Genomic DNA, 21,691 nt, shown 5'->3' on the forward strand with positions numbered 1-21,691 from the left:
TGTTGGCTCTGGTGCTTGTCTCATTACAAGATGATCCAATTCACTCACCCAAGCCAACAAAAGAGCAAGGACTCTTCCCCCATTAATTCTTCTGCTAGTTGAAGTTAATATCACTGTCTTGTCAGGAGAGCTGGCTGACAGCATGCTTTCAGATGTGCCTCAGCAACTGTGCAGGCATGTACTAACTCAGTAAATAGTTTGCTAAAAAAATGCCCCAGTCTTGAGGATCTTTACTTCAAAGTCAGTGCTTCCACAGATACAGTACAGAATCATAGAATCATCAAGGTTGGAAGAGACCCTTAAGATCATCAAGTCAAACCATCCACCCAGCACTATCACTGTAACCCTAAAGCACTAAACCTTATCACTCAGAACCAAATCCAGACAGCTTTGAACAACTCCATGGATGGTGACTCCACGACCCCAGGCAACCTATTCCAATGCCTGACAACACTAACAGTGAAAAAGAAATTCTAGCATCTGACCCGAATCTCCCCATCTCAGCTTTAGCCCATTTCCTCTGGTCCTCTCACTGCAGGCACAGCAGGAGAGACCGAAGCCCTCCTCACTACAGCCTCCTTTCAGTGAGTTGAAGAGAGCAGTGAGGTCCTCCCTGAGCCTTCTCCAGGGTAAACAAACCCAGCTCCCTCAGCTGTTCCTCACGGGACATGTTTTCTAGACCCTTCATGAGCCTTGTTGCCCTCCACTGGACATGTGCCAGTATCTCCATGTCCTTTTTAAAGTGAGGGGCCCAGAACTGGACACGGCCTTCAAGCTGCAGCCACACCAGTGCAGGAGGATCATCAGTTCCCCACCCTTACTTACTACTGCTTACACCATTGCTGATAGGCCAGGATGCCACTAGACTTCTTGGCCACCTGGGCACAGCTGGCTCATGTTCAGCTGCTGTTGACTAGCACCCCCAGGTCCTTTTCCACTGGCTAGCTTTCCAGCCATTCTGCCCCCAGCTTGTAGTGCTGCCTGGGGTTAGCATGGCCAAAATACAGGAGCCAGCACTTTGTCTTGCTGAACCCTCATACCACTGGCCCCAGCCCATCAATCCAGCCTATCCAGACCCCTCTGCAGAGCCCTCCCTACCCTCCAGTGGATCACCATGCCAACACAACTTGATGTTATTTGCAAATTTTCTGCTAGACTAAATGCCCTCATCCAGATCCTGCCACAAAGGAATTTCAGCTTCTTTGTTCTTCACTAATCCTCATAATTATTGATATTTCATTTAGAGATTCATTAGAAGCCCTAATTCTTAAGCCCTAGAGCTTAAGAAAAGAGTTACAGTTCTTTTACTTTAGGGTAAGCTTTGACCAATTTTAAGCTGTTGCATTCAAGAGAACACTGCTTAGAGCTCTTCTATACAGATACACAAGATATGGTCAGTGCCTGTGAAGGCCAGCAGCATCATTTAATCCAGTTACACTACAAGGTAAGCCTGACCTACCACACCATCACAGAGGAGTACTTCAGGAACAAAGCAACACTCCTGAGACAATCAAGTAGCAGAGTAGCTTCCAGAAGACTGTCACCTAATTGTGTTCCATGCAGGTTTTAGTGCATAAGCTTCTTACAAGATTATTACCTAATTTGAGGTCCTGAAGTTACATAGCACAGCTCATAGCTACTTTTGAGTGTACTTAATAAATCTCCATGAAGCAGATTTGCATTCAATAGTTTATTTATAATTGTAAAAGCATAGGTGTTACATATTTTGAGTAATTGCATATTTGTTAGAATCTTACCTACTCAGGAGACCAGTGTGTGCAAAGACAAGAAAGTCATGCTTAGATTTCCCCCCAGTGGTTTGTTGCTTTATTATTTGTTCCCCTGTTCAGTTCAGTAAAATTTCCACAGAAACAGAGCGAGGAAATACAGACATAGAATAGCTACAGTTATTGAAGTGTATGAAGACAGTCCAACATCACCACACAGGCCCTATAAGACTACTGAAGGTAGATCTGCCTAGTATTTAAAAGGACAAAGCCTGGACTAGGCAAGAGTTAGAGCAAACGGGCAACAAGCCAAGTTACAGGCCACTCAAGCCATTTGTATTTATAGCTTGTTATGAACAAGCAAATTGGTGTCAATTTCATCACATCATCCCAAAAGATATCAATGGGGTAAATATACACACACATTTTTTAAAAAGATATGTGTATGTATATACATTTTTTAAAATAAGGCATGTATTTATTTCAGGCTCTTTAAACATTTTTCCACACTTTTCCTATTAATACAGCATATATTGCCATTTTATTGCTAAAGAAAGCATGCCATCATTGCAAGCAGGAACACCATCAACACTGGCTTTAGGCAGCAGTCCAGTTCAGTTAATAAGGTTCAAGACATACATTAATACTATGGGAGAATGTTACTGTTACAGAAATGCAGAAGACTAGTTGAACTCTATTTAGATCACACCAAATCATTCTCTTGACATAGTAGTTAACAGGATAGACTAAAAGCAGAACAGCACCATTCTGGAGCAACAGAAAGACATACCTAAAATACTACTTCCCCATCTCTATTTAGTTGTTATATTAAAAAAATACACAAGGGAAGGATGACTACACAACAGACTTCCTCTTCTGCTCTAACAATGCTTTCTTCTGCAAGAAATGATGCAGGACTTTTTGAGCTCATCCAAGGGTAAATCCTAACATGAATGAATACGCACACGCCATTATCACTGCGTAACCAATAATAGTTACTTGTTAGTGTGACTTACAAGGAGCATTCTCTAAGTTTTTTGTCAGCCTGCTTCAAGGAGATCCAGGTGTTCAACAGGTTTGATCGCAGTTTGGCCCACACTAAATGGTTGTTTAACCCAAATATCTGGGCCGCAAACTGGGCAGCTGCTTCAGGTGACAGAGTAGTAGGACAGCTAAGACCTGCAGAGAAGAAAATGCCACTTACTAAAGCATAGTTTATAGTCAAACAAAACATTTTCTCTGAAGAATAATTTAAGACAAGGCTTGTTTTAACCGCCAGGAGCCACATGATTCAGTTTTAAAGCCACTGAAGCATCACATTTTCCATTACTTCTAATATGACTGCCTTGTGGCACTTTAAACCAAAAGCCATGATTTATCATCATGCAAATGACTCCCTTATACAGAGGGAACAGACTTCTGGGCCTCTACTCAAGTTACTAACAAAATTAAAAATCATACAGGTAAAAATGCCCTGAATTAATAGTTAGTTGAGGTCTTACCTACACTGATTGTTGAGAAAGATACTATTTGATCTTTGATCATAAGGAAAATGCATCAAAATTAAATCATTTAAATTCCCATTAATATTATTTTTAATTTCAAAATGAAACATTTAGCAAGGATAAGCCAAGGTTTACTTTTTTAAAAGATTACTCCTATTTATTCTTTGCGCTATTGGGCTTTCTCCCATTAAGAAATCAGACTGTATGTGACTTAATTCCACAGACTTTGCTTGGTACTGATCCAGCTGCTTTTCCAGTGCTTTGCCCCGTGTGTGTACAAGAACAACAACAAAACAGAACTAGATCAGAACAAGAGCGTAAGGTGAAGATCATCTTACCACTGGGTAGTCTGAGAGAGGACCACACATCCTGAGTACCCCAGTCAGCTGAGAGTGGAGGGCAGTTGACAACTGGGTAAGCAGTGTTACCAGACATTACTGGCCCCAAACCATTGCTTCTGCCAGCTACTGCAACAAACACTGTTGGGATTCCATCTCCTGGTGGGAAGGAAGACATTCAGAGATAAGCAATCCACCTTGTTCTCTACAACTAGCTTTCATGGGAACTTTAGAGTTCACAATTGTGTTTGCAGTTACCTCTTCAAATTCATTACATTGCACTAAAATTTTGTATCCAACTTCCTCCTTTACAGAAATATCGTCTAAGAAATCTTACATCCTTAAATCCCAGCTACTGTTTAGCATAGCTGAAATTTGGATTTCTTACTCTGAGGGGAAGTCTTAGCATCAGAGGAAGAGATGCTTAGCTTTGTAGAGAACATTGCCATTAAACCTCTGGCATCTTTAAGTGTTGCTCTCCTTAAATCTGAAACAGTTCACCTCAAGGTGAATGTTTTAACTATGGTTACCACATCCGTAGTTTCACCAAGTAGAATGGTATATGTAGAATGTGTATACTCCCACAAAAATAAATAATTCCTGTATCTCCTCTGCTAGGCTATAAACAATTTTGAAGAGATGTTAAGCTTTCTTGGCAAAGAGTAATTTAAAGCAAGTATCTTCTTCTCATGGCATCTAAAGTAATAAGCAAGAACATTTTCATCAAACAAAAGTTGAACACAGTGGGGAGCAACATCTGCCTAATATAACACATAAGAATATTGAGTCAGCTAGAGAAACTGTTCTAGTTTCAGAAAGGCTGGCATCACCAGCAAGATGCTACAATAAATCTATTAACATGATCAAGGCTTGGGGAAAGCAGTTCTAGTACTGGGAAAAAAGCAGAGGTTAGACTTCCAAGTAATGGCAGTTGTGGCTGGGCAGTAGGACAATACATTACTCCAAAATTACTTAGAGCAGTCATGCTACTAGCAAGTGTGAAACAGAATTTTAACAGCTTGGTGTTCTGTTTAACAAAAAATGGAAAAATCCCACATAAATCTTTTAAGTTGCCAAGTCATTCTGAAACATGACGCTGTGTCAATCCAAATCAGTATTTCTTGGCATTTACCTTCATATTCTGCTTTGATCCTCAGGGTTTCATCTGGCCCTTTGTGAGCAGAGGTCACTCTTAATTCACAAGGAATTCCAAAGGTTGCACATGCCTTTTTTATTTTTTCACAGTGACTGAGGTCAGAAGAAGATCCCATTAACACCACAACTCTACCTTGGCTCTTTGTTTTTAGAAGCAACTAGGGAAAAGCGTGGAGAGGGAAGAGGGAAATAAAAGCAGTCAACAGAACTGAAGGCATTCAGTTATCAAAGTCTAGATGTGTTGTTCATAAAAACAGGTACCTCCACTCTTTCTGAAACCCATTCAAAGTTTCTCTTAACCATTTGCAGTGCTTCAGGAGTCACTTCTTTCAGGTCCCGATAGGACTGAAAAGAGGAAAATAAAAGCAGTGAAGTGTTGTGGTTTAACCCCAGCCAGCAACCAAGCCCCACACAGCCTCTCACTCGCTCCCCCGCCAGAGATCAGGGAGAGAATCTGAAAGGTGAAAGTGAGAAAACTCACGGGTTGCAACGAAGAGTTTACTAGGCAAAGCAAAATCTGCACACACAAGCAGAACAAAACAAGGCATTCATTCACTGCTTCCCACAGGCAGGCAGGTGTTCAGCCATCTCCAGGACAGCAGGGCCCCATCGCACATAATGGTGACTTGGGAAGACAAACGCCATCAGCTCTAAACATCTCCCGTCTCCCCACCACTGCTTCCTCCTTCACCCCCGCCGTTATAAACTGAACATGATACCACAAGGTCTGGAATGCGCCTTTGGTCAGTTGGGGTCACCTGTCCCAGCTGTGTCTCCTCCCAGCCTCCCATGCATCCCCCCCCCAACTTCCTCACCAGTGTGGCAGTACCAAAAGCAGAAAAGGCCTTAGCTCTATGTAAGCCCTGCTCAGCAATAACAGAAACATCTTTTTATTATCAACCTTGTGTTCAGCACAAATCCAAAACACAGCCCTACACTGGCCATTGTCAGGAAAAATAACCCTACCCCAGCCAAAACCAGCAGATGAAGTTAATGTGGTATGGGTACACAAAAGACTAATTTTGCTACCATAAGTAATAAGAATTATTATTATACCCTAAATGAAATATTGACACAGTTTCTAGCAATTCCAGGAATAAACAACCTTCTACATTGCAATTTATGGCCATTTACAACACAAAAGATTTTCAGCCACAAGGGTTATTAAGGTTTTGGAAGCTTTCCACAGGGAAAATTTAAGAAAAAACATACAACTTCTTTAAAATAGGATTTATAATGACATGACTGCCTGCAGTAGCACTGTACTAGCCAACCAAGGTTCTACATGATGTTACCATGTACCTTATTTTAGGGGACTGTCAGAGCAATTCACTCAAGCGTACTACTTCATAATTCAGGTCAAGTAAACAACAGCGCAACTCCGCTTCCCAATTTAAAATTAATACTCTTCCTCCCACAAACACCTTGAAATCTTCCCCTGTGGCTTACAACACTTTCTCTCATAGGGTCTCTGTTACTAGTCTCAACAACCATGACAAATTCCTGGCAGCAGCATTCCCAAACCAGCTCTTTCATAACTACTCATCTGGTAATTCAGAGATATTTGAGAAATATAAATGCTGTAAGTTTAAATATCGGACAAGTTCTGTTTCAAACTTGTTTGCAGGCCTCATATGTGGGCCCAGTCTATTAGTAACACTTTTGGAGGCAAGATTATTGAATTCATGGTTAACCAAAATAAATAACAAAGAAAAGCATCCTCACTGCAGTTGCCTCCTAAGTATCGCCAGATCTCTACTAGTAGAGGATACCCCTCTGAATAAACTGAGAAACTTGGAGGCAGACCTGGGAATCAAAGCTTCTATTCTTCTCACTGATCTGTTATGCAACTATTTTATTATTATCTGCACAAGTCAGAAATCCCAGCCATTCCTGGAAACCCTACACTTCATTATGATAGCTCCAGTCAATAGTGCTGTTGGGTATTCCAGCTGAAGATAGACACATAAGATTTTTTTTCTACCATAAACCAGATAAACTATTTAATGAGAACAGGCTTGGACGTGAGGTACCATACAAACTACTCTGTAACAAGATAAGACTATATAGAAAAGCCACTCTGAAAGCAGATGTAAAACTGTAGGGTTTACTTTTTTCATTCTTCTCCCCTGCTCACTTAGAAGGTAAAGATTAAAGCACCACCTGTTTGTCCTTCTGCTGGCTTCTGTCTCCTCCTGGCCACAGTCTCCATGAATCATTGTCAATGACATCAGCAAGAACAATTTCTTTTGTCAGCACATTAACACCAAATTCAATCTAAAAAGACAGTAAGAATCCTATTTTAGTAATTACATAGTGATATTTTTCCTGTCAAAACCAGATCATGAGAAATTAGATGCTTATACCTTCAGGTCTACAAGAGTGCAGTTTTGGGGCTGCCATGCTTTTTCCAGGATCTCAAAAATGGCTTGAGTAGAACGAGACATAATATCCACTTCAGTCTGGCCAATAGTAAGTCCAGCAAAACAGAATTTTGCTTCAATTATTTGCTCCTCAGACCACTGTGGATCATTATTAGCATCATCCTGTTAAGAAAACCAGAACAAATACATCATGTAATTTAAGCTTGCTATAAGAGGAAAATAACCATTAAATGATGCAAGGTTTTGTGTGGGCTTTTTTTTTTTCAAGTAACAAATACAGGCTTCAAACTAGTATTTTATGATTAGCATTAAAAAAAATGACAGTAACATTGAAAACACTTGCTGTAACACCTGACCATCTTTAAGAGTGACAGGGTATACCACAAACACCACTTTTTTTTTTTTTTTAGATTACAATTCACCAGATATATTTTTCAGCACACATTCCCAAAGGAGTTCAGAATCCTAAATGACTAGCTAGCTACTTACCCTCACCATGCAAGTAGTTTATTTTCATTTCTTCAACTATATCAACACATCTGTTTCAACTGATGCATTAAGCTTATGCCTAAAAAGCCCTTATACCTACATTTTTCTATTTTCAAGTACAGTTTGGCTTATAATTCTTTGATTGTGCTGTAAGCCAGTACTGTATGCACTTTGGACAAAAGAGCTGCTGGACAAGAATGCAAGAAGACATTAGGGTGGCAAACTAGTGATACTGAAAGGACTGCTCAGCCATTAGCATACTTGCTTTATCTGTCAGCATTTTAAAGGAGATAATACAGAGTTCTAGCTCTGCTTAAATTTGATTAACATCACAGGAAAGGAAACTTACCTTGTAAAACATCTCAATTTTGGGTGGGTAAAACTTATATCCTTCTTTGACACCAGGGTTTCTCTTGAGGAAGGAGCCAGTAGCAATTCTTCTGCACACCCATTCAATTGGGATCATTTCACAGTGAGCTGCTATGAATGCTGTGTCACTCTGTTTCCTGACAAAAGCTGTTTTGATTCCTAAATATAAAGACGGCAACTTAGTTCCACTAGTAGGCACACTCTACAGTTAAAACAGTAGTCACAAACATCTTTAATTTTTAAAGCACACCTGAATCTTGTTCTTCCCTGGACTTACAGGACACACTGAATCTCTTCAGGGTGTTTTAAGCCCACTCCAGCCTTGCAAAAGACAGTTATCTTCCACAAGTCATTAGTTTTGCCAATTTTATCATACAACTCTCACTTGTAACTCAGAAATCCTAATTTTGTTCACAGAGCCATAATCTATCCTTCACAACGTTTTTGCTTGTTTAAAAAATAAATTAGCAGTAACCAAGTACCTAACCATACTCTGGTGAAAGATTCATTATAGATCAAACAGTAATTGGAGCCTTTCAAAGGAGTAACAGAGCACAGCAGTCTTCACTACTTTGCTTCATAAAAGCAGATGGGGAAGAGAGAATGGCTTTGCTGTCCCTTTCATCACAAACTAAGTTATTTAGGACACTAGATCTTGGTGATTTTTTAGGCAAAAGACAGTAAGATTCAGAAGCATGTGCACTCAAACCTGCTGCAACAAGTCAACCTTCCTACATAATTGTAGATTACTGACCCCACATTAAACAGGGACAGCCAACATGCAGATTAGCACTCCAAGTGCAAAATGGCTCTTTTTCCAATTTCACTCTTGAGGAAAGTCCCACCTTTCTCCCCAGCCAGGGCAAGACAACTGCCAAGCCCAATCGGCATCTGTCAGGACAAGAAGGCAAAGGAGCTGCACTCAGTCAAACCAAGCAGTTCTATTCCATTCCACTTCCAGAACCATAAAGGAAGAAACAAGAAGTCTTAAAATGTAGTATGAACACTGACTCTTCAAAAGTTTGGTGCATTTCCTTCAAAGGCAGAAGGATTTAAATAATCAGCTGCACATTAAGGCCCCTGTCTGGTTCACTACTACATTTTTCATCAGTGCAGATGTGTGCTTTTGCTGGGCTGACATTAGCTCTATTATAAAAGAGAGAGAAACTTTAACAGAACTTTGTAAATCATCACATCTGAAAGAGGAGGTAAAGAAGAGTTGCGCAAGGCAAACAAACTACCTCTACAATCAGGCATTCCCACTATCTGCATTTACACCACTCAAATAAGGAAACTGGAGAAGAACCCTGAAAGTTCTTTAGTTGCTTTAAAATGCAGCTGCAGTTTACTCTGCATGTTTTTCCATGGCACCTGTGGAAGTTATGGGTACAAGCCACGCACAGATTTTTGAGAGGTCAACAGAATGGCTTCTTCATGTTAAAAGTGCACAGTCTGTAGGGTATGAAGTATTTTAATTGTTATCTTAACTACTGCCATTCAAGAATTAGGCAAAACATCTCACTAACTCTTCCTTAATGAAAACTATAAGTTTTAATCAGCTGCAAATATAGTCAAATACCTAGGAGGCTTCTTAGTACTGTATGCACTACAGGCTTCCCAAGAAAGCCAGTGACTCAGGATTACACTGAATTACTTGAAACATATTTCTGTGTAAGCAATTCTTAAAATACGGGCTGAGACAAATAACTCTAGAGAAACCATCTTTCTCTTCCCCACATATTAAACATGCTAGGACTTCACAGTTTGAGAGCTATCACCACACCTTATAACAGATAATACCAATTCTAGAATAACTCAGCTGGTACTTGAAGCAGTCTGTGTGAATGTTTCAAAGCATACTGAGCACACAGCTATAAGCAGTCTTAACTAAGCTTACTAGTGCCTTGTATTCTAGTACTGTTAGCAGACTCATCACCAGCACAAATTCCTCTTTGCAACTTGCAAACTACTCAGTCAAAGACACTTCAAAATGCTTTCTCAAAGCAAAGCTACTGGCTCCATTTTTGGAAGTGCAGTGCAAAACTTACTTGAGTGACTCAAGTTAGTTATGTGCCCCGTGAAAGCTCACTTCTAGCATCAGAAATACTTTGAATCTTTTAAAGTAAGGATTAAGCTCTTGATACGTTCAATACAGACTGATAAATGTATTTAGCAACGTGGTCCTTTGCAAATGTTAGGGGCAAATCTTACAGGAAGTTTATGCTGCTACAACACACAACTGGGGGTGGGGGGAGGGGGGCGGGGAACACTCTAATTTTATGTTTCAGCTTACGTACACAGATTTCACACAGCCTAGACAAAGTCTGGTAGTGCCACTAGCTAGCAGTGCGTTCTATGCATGCAGATGTAGTAAAGCAAGGCAGATGCATCCAGCCCGGAGTTACAGGCAAGGAGGTGTAGGATATGGAAGAACTAACAAAAGCAGAGGGGAGGGGATTAGGGGCGTGTCCAAACAAGCAGGAGAAACATTGCAGTTATCTCCAACACTAGGTTACTGCAGATACTCTCATGTTCCAAACGAACAAGTCACTCGCGCAGCTCTAAAGTACCAGGGAGAAAAACATAATTAAAAACTAACAGAGACGAGACTAAAAAACCACCAGAACCTCAAGGCAGGATAAAGTCTTTTATAAAGCAATACTGTTTTGTAATAACGTCTGTAACATATAGACATATACACTCTACCTTTAAAATACTTACCAGCTTCCTGAAGCAGCTGAAACACACAGCTAGTTGTTGTGTTGGAAATGGCAGCCTTCCCTTCCATTCGGTCCTTCCTGGCTGCATTTCCCGCCGTTATTTGGTCTTTTGACTGCATGAGAACACATCCCGGGATATCTGGCAGCTCGTACACTTCTTTCGTTTTACCTTCATTAACTTTTTTGCCAAGTTTCAGGTCTAGAGGAATTAAAAAAAAAAACCAAAAAAAAAAAACCAAAAAAAAAAGGTCAGTTTTGCCTCGCAAAGGCTTGTTTACTTCCGCAGGCAAAGCCACCCCCTTCGAGTTCATGGGGATACAGCAGGACCCCGCGCTGCGGTCCCTGACCACGAGGAGCTCGCTGAGCCCCGACCCGCGGGCCGATTTGGCCACGCTCCCCCAAGCAGCGAGGCCGAAAGCCCCGCTCAAGGCTTCTGCCCGGCGCCACGGGGGTCGCGCCGGCCGCAGCCGGGCAGCTCTGGCGGAGGCGGTGCCCCGGCCCCCCACCGCCCCGGGCAGCCGGGAGCTGCCGCCTGAGAGGGGCGGCCAAGAGCCCCGCCACTTCTTTTTTTTTTTTTCTTCAAACTTCGGGGCAATCCCGGAGCTCCGCAATACGAGCGGCAGCTGCCGCCCCCAGCATCCTGCGCCTGAAGCTGCCCCTCGCCGCCTCTCCTACAGCCGTGCCCACCCTCGGGCATGAGCGACTACCCACAGGGGGGAGAAAAAAAAAAAAAATTAAAACTACACGGGGAAAAAGTTGGTTCCCAAGCACGTACACCCCAAGCCGCTGAGCGGGCACCGGCCCCCCGAGAGCAGCACCTCCGACCGACCGACCCACCCCCGACGGCCGCCCGGTTACCTGATGCTGCGGGGGCCATGGCTGCGGCGGGAGCGGGCGCGGGCACCTAGAGCACAGGAGAGAGCCTGAGCGCACGCGGCGGGCTCAGCCGCCGGGGTAAGAAGGGGCCGGCGGAAGGGGCGGGCAGCCCGGGCAGCGGGCAGCGACACCGCCCGCCAATCGCCGCCCTACGCCGCGGGGCGGCCCCGCCGAGCCCCCCGTGCGAACCCCGGACGGGAGCATCATCCCCCCCCCGTCCCGTGCAAACACGGCCCCGGCCCTCTGCCCGGCCAATGCGGGCGCCACGCCGCGCCCGGCCCCCGGCCCTCCGCAACCTCACCCGGCGGGCAAACATCCCCCCGGCCTGGCGCGCCCCGTGGGGTCGCGGGGCACAGTGGAAGCTGAGGAGGCGGGGCCGGGCGAGGCGGTAGAGCGGGCCGGGGGTGCGGTGTCGCCCCCCCGCATGTAAATGAGGGCGGGAGGCGCCCGGCGGGCCACCGGGAGCCCCGGGCGGAGCGGCGTTGTGGGCTGAGCGCGCCGCCGGCAGCAGCGCGCGGGAGCCGCTGGAGTGCGGCCGGGACTGGGACTGGGAGCGGGAGCGGGGCCGCCGCGCCACCACGTGCTGCCCGCGCCATGGAGCTGGAGGAGCTGGGCATCCGGGAGGAGTGCGGCGTGTTCGGCTGCATCGCCTCCGGCGCGTGGCCCACGGAGCTGGACGTGCCCCATGTGATCACGCTGGGGCTGGTGGGGCTGCAGCACAGGTAAGAGGGGCGCGGGGGCCGAGGTGTGCCCAGACGGGGCCGCCCGGACGCGGCTCGGTGTTGGGCCGGGCCGCGGCGGCTGCTCGGGGCCCTGCGGCGGCACGTGCAGCCTAGAGGGCCCCGGGTCTCCGGCGGCGGGAGCGCGCTGGGAGGGGAGGGGAGCGTCCCGAGCGGTCCCTTCCGCTCCGCCTCGGCGGGGAGCCCTGGCAGCATCCCGGAGGTGAAGCGCAAGGAACAGCCCTCCGCCTCCTGCCTCCCGAGCCAGTCCCGCCGAAGGAGCAGCTGTCGAACGCCTTTGGACCTCGGCTGCATCTCGCTTGAGTCGCATCCGCTCTCGCTGCCGGGGCTGTGCCACCGGCCCCGGCGTTCGCACGTCCCTGCGCGGAGCCCGCGGCGTGGCCGTATCCGGGGCGGCGGGGATGCGCTCGGGTGGCGGGATGAGCCCCGGGCGGCAGGGGGGTGAGCCCCGCGCAGCGGGATGCGCCCGCCGCCCCGTCCCAGCCACGCCGAGAGGCGACCTCCTGCCGGAGTCGCGGCGAGGCCCGGCCGTCACTCTCGAGGTGCTCACCTTAAAGTGTAAATCACACAATCCGACGCTACCGAAACAGAGCAGTTCTTAAGCGTTTTTAGGCTCCTGCTAGCGGTAGTGGTTTAGATTTATCACCATGGTACAATAAAACTTCTACCTGACATGTCTATGGCAATGTGCAACAGACCTGATTTACTGTCAACCATGTGGATGCAGAGCTACAGAATGAAGTTTGGGTTCAGCTTCCACTTGGTTAGTATTCAAAATAATAATGTTATGGACTGACATATATCAATCATTTTTTCAGTCGTGCCAGAAAGGGATATCCTCCTTGTGGGAACACCTGCACAGTCAGACACGCACAACCTCGTTTAGTAGTACACATACACACTGAGCCTTTTTACTATGCTTGACTTCACAGCTGCAAAAAGTGTGCTAAATAAACACATTCCTGACGTTCTAGGTAGGTGGACTTCTCCAAGTGCACATGCACTAAATAGATAAAATATATTCTTTGTATTTCTGAGCTCACAGATCTGTAAATGTTGATCTGAAATTGGTTTTGGATCAACAATAGGAAATCGTTTACATGGAGATTTTCTGTTTATTACAGTAGAGTTTCATATGCTTTTACTGGTAAAATGCTGCATCCCTACATGACTCTCATATGCTAATAATTCTCTTTGGGCTGCAGGTATATATATTTGCCAGTGTCCAACAAAAATGGTTTTATTGGGAGTGATACAGTGCAAAATACCAGGAACAAAGCCCTGTAATCTATAATCTCATTTTAGGTTGCATCGTTTTTCTGTGAAGAGGCTGGAAAAAATCTTACCTTGTTTGTGCTTACAGTTACACTGGTGGACCTGGAGTTTCTTAGGTGGAAAAAAGATGATTGATGTACTTTCATTACTTTGTATCTTATTATCTCAATTTTCATTGCAACCTTACTTCATAACTTTTCAATATGCTTTTCTTTTTTCTTTGATGGGCACTTGACAAGTATATTTAATTTGCTTGAGCTTTTTAGATATCCCCTGTGGAGGACATAACTGTACATAGCAATGCTTACACTATGATTGAAACTAAGCAATTCACAAATTCTACAGGAAGCTACAAGTAGAGGCATATATGCCACTGTAAAAATCAGTAATTCTGATCTAATTCAGTAATGGTCAAAAATTTTAAGGGATGCTTTCCTAAAGGCATAAACATTGCATCTGTAAAGTGAATCGGTCTGTTCCATTAGGTATACCTGTGCAAGCACTCAATAAAATTCTGTTAAATAGCTGAGATATTAACGTTCCTATTTTCTTCACTAATGTCCTACTGTGATGTGTAAAAGGGCTGGCATCCCGATCAGGAAGTAATAGGATAACAGCTATTTTTCTTTCTACTTTTCGGAATGCCACTTGAAAACCAGAGTTAAAATTTAGGATTAACTGTATCAGTAAACTGCATTAGGCCCACGGTTTTAAAGTTAAAAACTAAGACATGTCTCTTAACCATAGGCCTTTAAAAATAAGTAAATATGAAAGAAAATTATAGTAAATATTAATGAGCCATCCAAGTCAGGCCTGAGTGACTAACAGAAATTTGACTGGCCACTAGAAAATACAGACCTTAGACATCACCTTCAAATTAGTAAGGATATTTATGTAATGATTACTGGCCTTTGATATAAGCATGTTCTTCTATATGCAAATTGAGTCCTGTGCAATACATCAAATTACAGAATTTGGCCCTTAATTGGTCTTAGATTTTAAAATTCAGAATATTAAAGCATGGCATCGTATCAAGCTGTATTTTGGAGATGACTGGGCCACAAAGAGAAGAACAGGTTATAATTTCTAATCTTTGAAATCTTACCTGTATGTGTAAAAATCCAGAGTATTTGTTAGATGCCACAAAAACATGCAGCATAAATTCTTTGTGCTTTATGTTCTGATAAGCTGGTTGCAGCAAGGTGAAGGACTTTGTTGTTTCTCATAAACGGCCAAGAATGAGTTGATAGTTTGTATTACTGTGGCACTGAAGAGATTTTCTTCAGTGGGGTAATGTTTGCAGCTGAAAACTTAAAACTCTGTAAGCTGGAACAAGCCACCAAAATATTTAAGCATATGTGCAGTGGTGTGTATGAGTGGTGCTCGCTGCTTCACTCACTGAAACTGTTCTGCATGAAAAATCGATGTGTATATGTAAGCAAAGTTCTGGAGCCCACAAGTAGGCACATCATGAAAGACAAAAGATATACTTGAAATTTCACTATTGTGACATAAGCAGAAACAACTTTAAAAGTTGTTTGGGGTTGCATTTCTTTTAGTAATTAAAAAGCAGCTGCTAGTTGTTAAGGCTTAAATTCCCAGTCCTTTGTAGCAGAAGTAAAACACAGCTTTTTATTGGCTTTAACTTTATAATGGTGAATTAAAATGAAAACCAGTATATTCCTACTCACAGTCTAATCAAGGCCTTCCACACACTAAGAACATTTTATCAATTTAACTTGACACCATGGTAACATTTTACAGCTATGTTAGCAGTGAATGCTCACTATGTTTGAAACTTTTAATTCTGCTAAAGCAAATCATGTTACTCTGGCATCAACATTAACAAGGCTTAAAAGCGGATGTTCTAAATCATCTCTGCATTTCATAAGCCAGGGAACAAAGTCACTGCAAAATCCACTGACAGCATGCCAAAATAAAATCAGAGGGTATTGGTAAGGAGAGGACTTTCTTGGGGGCGGTGAGGGAGGGAGGAGGAGTTACTCTGAATTACAAATCTATCAAACGTCATTTGAGTCCTTGACCAGGACAAATTTGCAAAGTTTATCTTTGAACAAGTGTGATTTCTGTTAACTTTTTGCAAAATTCTCTGGAAAATATTTTTTGGCAATAATACTGTGTACTGAAACCTAAGTGTACTAGCTTTATACTCATTTTTAGAAAAGGTCTTTCAAAGCCCTTTTCTATGAAGGTGGAAGTCCCATAAAGTCAGGGAGCACTCCTTGTGTCAGCTGGGCCTGTGTATGGAACTTGTTATGAGTGCAGGCTTGGCCAGTGTGCTTTTTGATACCTTTCCTGTAACTGTCCATTATTAAAACCCATGTAACAGAACCCAGATATCAACAATATAAGTTAAGAAACTTAACTTGTCTTTCAATCTAGTAAAGTTGCTTCCCATTAGCCATCCTTCCGAACACCTGCATTCAATATAGCCTAAAGCGTTTATCTACATTTCATATACAACATCTTGGCTACAAGGTAGGGTTTTTTAAAGGCTATTTAGCAAGCCATTGGTATCATGACTTACCCTGTGAATCTTTCAATCAAAGAGCTTCAAATTGCAACAGTATTTGGATGGGAATTTTCTGAGGAACTCAGATATACTACAGGTAATGATCTTGATAATTTGGTATATAAGGTATTATCTTTTTATTTCATCTCAAGAACACATGAGTTCAGCAGATCCCTCATTCCCAGGTGCAAGAACTGCAGAGTCAACTGTCTTAATTGTCTAAATACCAAATTTTGTAATTAATCATATTTCTACGTAAATTCCCTATGGAATATACAGGATAAGATGTTTGCCTAGCTAGTTATTGAGTCTGTATGCTATTTTACAAGAACATTCATGGTGTATGTGCTGGTAAAACATTCCTGAGTACTTTCAGACACTGAATGTGGACGTAAACACACTTCTGTCTTTTAGTTCTATCTTGGTTTAAGTTTTAGGCCATTCTGTGCTGCAGGTGATGACAGCCTGGTTTAATTACATTCCACAGGGCTTGCTCCTGCAAGAAGAGAGGAGGAGCAAGGCCTTTTTGCTGTGGTGAGCTCTTATATCTGGTTGTTTTACATAACATCGTGCAGGGCTCAGGTTCCTGCACACTCATTTGGGAAAGTGAAGAGAAGCTAGATTTCATTCTAACCAAGTTGAGGTCTCTTCGATGTACATGTCACAAAATGTAGTTCAGTCTAAGCTCTTATCTCTGGATGTGCATGCAGCTGGAATGAGATCATGTAAGAAGGAGTGGAAAAATCAGGAGGGAAGTGGTGCCAAACAAGTGATACAAGAGGACATTTCAGAGGCAGCCGTTATGGCGTTTATTTCGGCCAACGGACTTCCCATTACATTAACCTAGATAGAGAGCTGGGGTGAGACTGTTCATTTTTCTTCACTTGGACTGGACATACATCATCCATGTAGGCATTGTACAGCTATCTAGTAATTTTCACAGGATTGCTCAGTTGGCTTGTCTGCCCCTACCTTAAATTTGAGCCTCATGCATGGAGAGAGGGTTGTATGCAGCAAACTGTGTTCACACTGGGTAGTTCAGTTCAAATAAACTATCCTGGCTTAACTATCTGCCATGTCTTACATTCCCATTAAAAAAAAAAAAAAAAAAGCAGGGTTATTTGGAGGGGCTTTTTGTTAGGTTAGTTTTAAATTAAATCAGTTCTGTCAGCTGGGTGGCCACTTGGCCATATGGATGCTTGTGCCAACACAAAGGAGGCCTAGCTGCATAAGAAACAAAGGATGACTGAAGGCAGAGTCTTTAAAGCCTATGATGCAGACAGTGCTTGTGGATCCACCATCACTGCAAGCATTTCTGCTTCCTGAAGCTTATTCTCAAAGCCTTTGGCCCAAACAGTTTGTCAAGTAATCTAAAAGGGCATTCAGAGGACTTTCCAGAATAACAGCCCTATCAAAGATGTGTAAAGTGACCCATTTATCTTAGTGATAAGTGCTCTTTAGAGAAGAATGAAGCTTTTTAATGTAGGTCAGAATGGTAACAGTTCCATTTATCTGCTGCAACTCAAAAATTTCAGTATTGCCATTTGCAAACTGGGGAGGAGACAGATTTGCCCTCACAGGAATCTTAATGGCCCTCTGGCAATAATGCAGATATTTGAGGAGGGAGAAGAGCAAAAACCTCTGTTATTTATAGGATTGATGCTCTTGCCATCATTACTTGGTTTTGCTTATTTAGCTGGAACATTTTCATGATGTAATTTATATTAAGATTCCCAGGATCAGTTATGTGGACATGACTTGGTCTGGCCTTTCTTTTGAGGATCTTTGTCTAAGAAAGGGTATCCTCCCAAACCACTGCAGTCCTGTGGTAGTTCCCTACACATAACCGTTTAGCATGTGTCAGATGGTGTCTCACGTTCCCTTTCACTGGCCCATAAATGTGTCTGGACTAAACACTGGAAGGATGAGCTGGATTAACTAATACTATTTCTGAAGGGACTGTTTTGAGAAATCCTTCGGCTGGCAACATTCTATTTAGCCCACTGTCAGTATGCCAGGAGATGCTGTCCAAATGAGATAGATCATAGTTTTAGACAACCAGAATTCTAAACGTGCAACATTCTTGGTAATTTTGTCTAAGGAAAAAGCTATGTGGAATTGTAACTACAGCGGCAGTGAAGAAAGGTTGTCTTGATGTCACTTTATCTGTCTCGAGTAAATTAATTGTTATCTGTATAAATGGGAGTAGCACATAAATACCAGATGATGCCAAATGCCCCATCTTGATCCTGACATCTCTTACCATCTTTGATCAACAACAAATGAACAGCAGGGCAGAAACAGCTTTCTGACAAAACAATTACAAAAAGCAAGCTATGCTTTGCAGTCACAAAGCAGAATAGAAGAGGAATCCCACACAAAGGGAAGTCCACTTTCTTTGGACATTTGTTTGTCAGATAAATCCTGCTCTCTGGAAAGTTTTCTGAGGTAAAACCCTTTACTTGGAAAGTAAACCCACTTGTGATCTTTTTTTTCTGTCAGTTCTTGCCTTATGTCTACCACCTGGTGTTGATATGAACAATTTCCAAGTAAAGACTGCAAGTGTGCTCTGCAATTCTCTGCTCTGACCTGCTAAGAAATCAGTGAGTCCTTTGCCTCAGTGCTTTTGTGTTGTTCTCAACTGAATATCAGCATTTAAAAACAGATACATATTCTTGAAAGGTCTGCTGATTTTAATGAACTTAAAATCTTTATTTTTTATTTTCTGGAAGGAGAGAAAGGGGTTTTTTTGGGCCGTTGTACTGGATGACAACAAGGTTTAGAAAGGTTTGGATCCTTGGGCATCATGCAGGATTTAAAGTGCAGTTTGTCACCTCTGCAGGGCTAACTGCTTCCCTCAGGTTAGTATTTCTTCTGGAAGGACAGGCACACTGCAACAAAAACAACCTTTCAGCTGTTTAGAGTTAGACCTGGCACATCTGGGAACTTGCTGAGCTACTTCAACTCACACAGAAGACCATTTAGGGTTTTTTCTTACTAGATGGGTTAGTCTTGTGTGAGGTTAGTGAGATGAACTGGTTTATAGGGCATCCAGCATGAAATGGATTACTCAAGGTAGCATAGAGAAAAGGGGAATCTTCATGTTGAAATGAGTTACCAAGTCAATTTCAGCCCTGCACTCATGAAACAGAAGGTAGAGCAAAACATGTAAGTTACCCATATTATTTTCAGTAATTTCAAACAGTAATTTAAATCTAAATTGAACTAAACTGTTTAAATGTACTGGAGCGAATTAGGGTTGGATCACACATTTTTCTGGTTCACATGTGGAAGGAGTAACCCGTGATCTTAATAGTGTTTGGAATGGTGAGGTCTTCAGCTGACTCAGCACGTTCCATGGGGATACCTGACTGCTGTGGTGGCAGAGGCAGACCTTGTCCTCCTTCCAAAGACAACAGTTCTGTATGCAAGTAATACAATGCAAGTTCAAGGATGTATCTTTGAACCAGCTCATTGTAAAGAGAGAGAGAAGAAAGATTTTTAAACCAATGGTGATACTAGTATTGCTGGAAATGATAGTTTCAGTGACAGTATTACAAGCCAAAAAAGGTTTATACTGAGAAATCAGTGTAAAATGTGAAAAGTGGTAGATCAGCATACACTGAAAAAACTGTATCCCTGTCACTGTATAAATTAATGTGATCAAAAAACTATTATTTTCTAGGGCTCTCTCTCAGAATTGTTTTAAGAATGCTAGTCAAATGGCAGATTAAATCCACCTTGGTGGAAAGTATTTGCCTTCTTAATGTCTCTCATAAAAGAATAGACAAGGAAATAATTAAGCATAAAGCAGGAAATAACACATTATATCCAGTAATATTTTTATGTGAAGTTTTATGAAAAGGGACTTGGATGGAATTTAGGCTTCTGTGTATAAATAAACCTGGTGGCTGTTGCTGCTGCAGTAAGGACTTGACTGTTTGACTTGAGTTGTGCATTTGTATTTGCCTAGAACTGACCTGGCTTTGGCCAGGCTGTGTAGGTCTGTGCCCAAACATGACTGAGATCCAGAAAGTTGTTTTACTTGAATACACTGAAAAGAAAACCCTGCAGATGCAGAGGAAAACCTTGCAAATGTAATACAGACCATGGAGTACTTACACAATCACAAAAGGAAGTAGTGGCTAGTAGGATTTTGCAGAATAACAGTTATGGCATGGCATTTGTCTCCTACCATGTCATTGTTCCCTGCACTGTTTCTGTGTTTTCTGTGGGTTACTGGACATAACAGACCCCTTGCCCAGTACAGAATAGGGAGCAGAACTCATGCCTGCCCCTTCTACGTGGGCATCAATTCTGTGTACGTTCTCTCTGGCTCACTCATTTCTCCAGTGCAGTGCTGCACATTGCTGCAAGCCTTCAGCAGGCAGAGGGGGACATTCTCCCACACCAGCATAAGCACGGGGAGAGGCTAGGAGAAGGGTAAATGCTGGTTAAGGAGTTAAGAGTTGTGTTTTCCCCACCAGCCCTGCCTAACCAAAAAGTTCTCCTACAGCTTCCACTGTTTGGTTAATTGCAGAGGACTAACCATGGAGACGGTAATTGGAAATTATGGGATGAAATTTTAACTGTACATGTTTTCTTTGATCAGTTAAAATATTATTTTCTTTCAATTAAGGCTGTTACTTGTAGCATGTAGGTGAGCCAACCCATGTAGGCAGAGGTTGTGTGTTTTATTAGACTGACATCACTGTTAAGAGCTCATAGTTAAGGATTATGATAGGAACTCATGTCTTGATTTAGTTTAAATGACTGATGGTGATTGTATTAAAGGGAAGCAAGCAGGTACTCATGTGGGTAACCCACACTCGTAAGTATTTCATTTCTTACTACCTGACAGAACCTATCTGCATGTTAATTTCATAGAAAGTTCATTAAACCAACCTGTTGTATAGCTGATGGATCAGCATACAGCTGTGTTCTGTTGAGGTCTTGCATTTCTTCCTGCTTACAAAGTCTTTCAAACAGAAACTTTTTGCCTTCTGTTACCGTGTGCACTCTCTCTGTTAGCAGTTTTTGGAAGTGGAGTATGGTGTTTTCAGAAGCACTTTTCTTAAGTGGAACAGGTGACACCTCTGTGGACAAAATCAAAGTACGTATACGTAGTTAGAGTGCACAAGTCAATGAACTGCTGACACTGAAGTTTAGCACATGCTGGATTTTCCTAAAGCTGTTCTTCTGTTCTGCTCTTTTGGCAGGCATTGCCTGATGTTGTGTAAGGGATCATTGTATAATGGAGAATAGGAATGCAGCAGACCCTGTAAAAATCACTTATATCTCAGACTTTCAGTTTTGCCTAGCTTCAGCCCTCTCCAAGAGGTACTTATATAATAGGCAATAAATGAAAGTCTATTTAATCACACAGAGTGATTAAATACAGTGTTAATACAGTTTGTGATGGTGAACTAAAGGGGTTGAATTCAAAAAATGTCATATTCAGATAATTTCTCTTCATCTGTCTGTAGATATCATTTCAGTATTAAAAATAGGGGTGAGCACCTTAAAACTAAGCTTTTTTGTTCCTCATTGTTGGATTTTATTTAGGGCCTGACAATTCTG

The 21,691-nt window shown here is 42.6% G+C and overlaps 1 protein-coding gene across 1 annotated transcript in view; it reads right to left on the reverse strand.

The window, feature by feature from the left end:
- Positions 1 to 1,726: 1,726 nt before the first annotated feature.
- The window catches only part of PAICS (phosphoribosylaminoimidazole carboxylase and phosphoribosylaminoimidazolesuccinocarboxamide synthase), a gene marked incomplete at its 5' end in the record, with an annotated part of 41,450 nt that continues 21,485 nt past the window's right edge, over positions 1,727 to 21,691 (reverse strand). The window contains 11 exons of the mRNA XM_082281987.1: positions 1,727 to 2,906; positions 3,571 to 3,729; positions 4,703 to 4,883; positions 4,987 to 5,070; positions 6,889 to 7,002; positions 7,092 to 7,271; positions 7,948 to 8,126; positions 10,689 to 10,886; positions 11,878 to 12,881; positions 18,535 to 18,554; positions 21,017 to 21,207. Coding sequence (XP_082138113.1) covers positions 2,740 to 2,906; positions 3,571 to 3,729; positions 4,703 to 4,883; positions 4,987 to 5,070; positions 6,889 to 7,002; positions 7,092 to 7,271; positions 7,948 to 8,126; positions 10,689 to 10,886; positions 11,878 to 12,881; positions 18,535 to 18,554; positions 21,017 to 21,207 — 2,477 coding nt within the window. The 3' untranslated portion in view covers positions 1,727 to 2,739. The remainder of the gene's footprint in view (positions 2,907 to 3,570; positions 3,730 to 4,702; positions 4,884 to 4,986; positions 5,071 to 6,888; positions 7,003 to 7,091; positions 7,272 to 7,947; positions 8,127 to 10,688; positions 10,887 to 11,877; positions 12,882 to 18,534; positions 18,555 to 21,016; positions 21,208 to 21,691) is intronic.

The sequence above is a fragment of the Coloeus monedula genome, assembly GCF_965178545.1.
Source record: "Coloeus monedula genome assembly, chromosome: 5".
Taxonomy (NCBI): domain Eukaryota; kingdom Metazoa; phylum Chordata; class Aves; order Passeriformes; family Corvidae; genus Coloeus; species Coloeus monedula.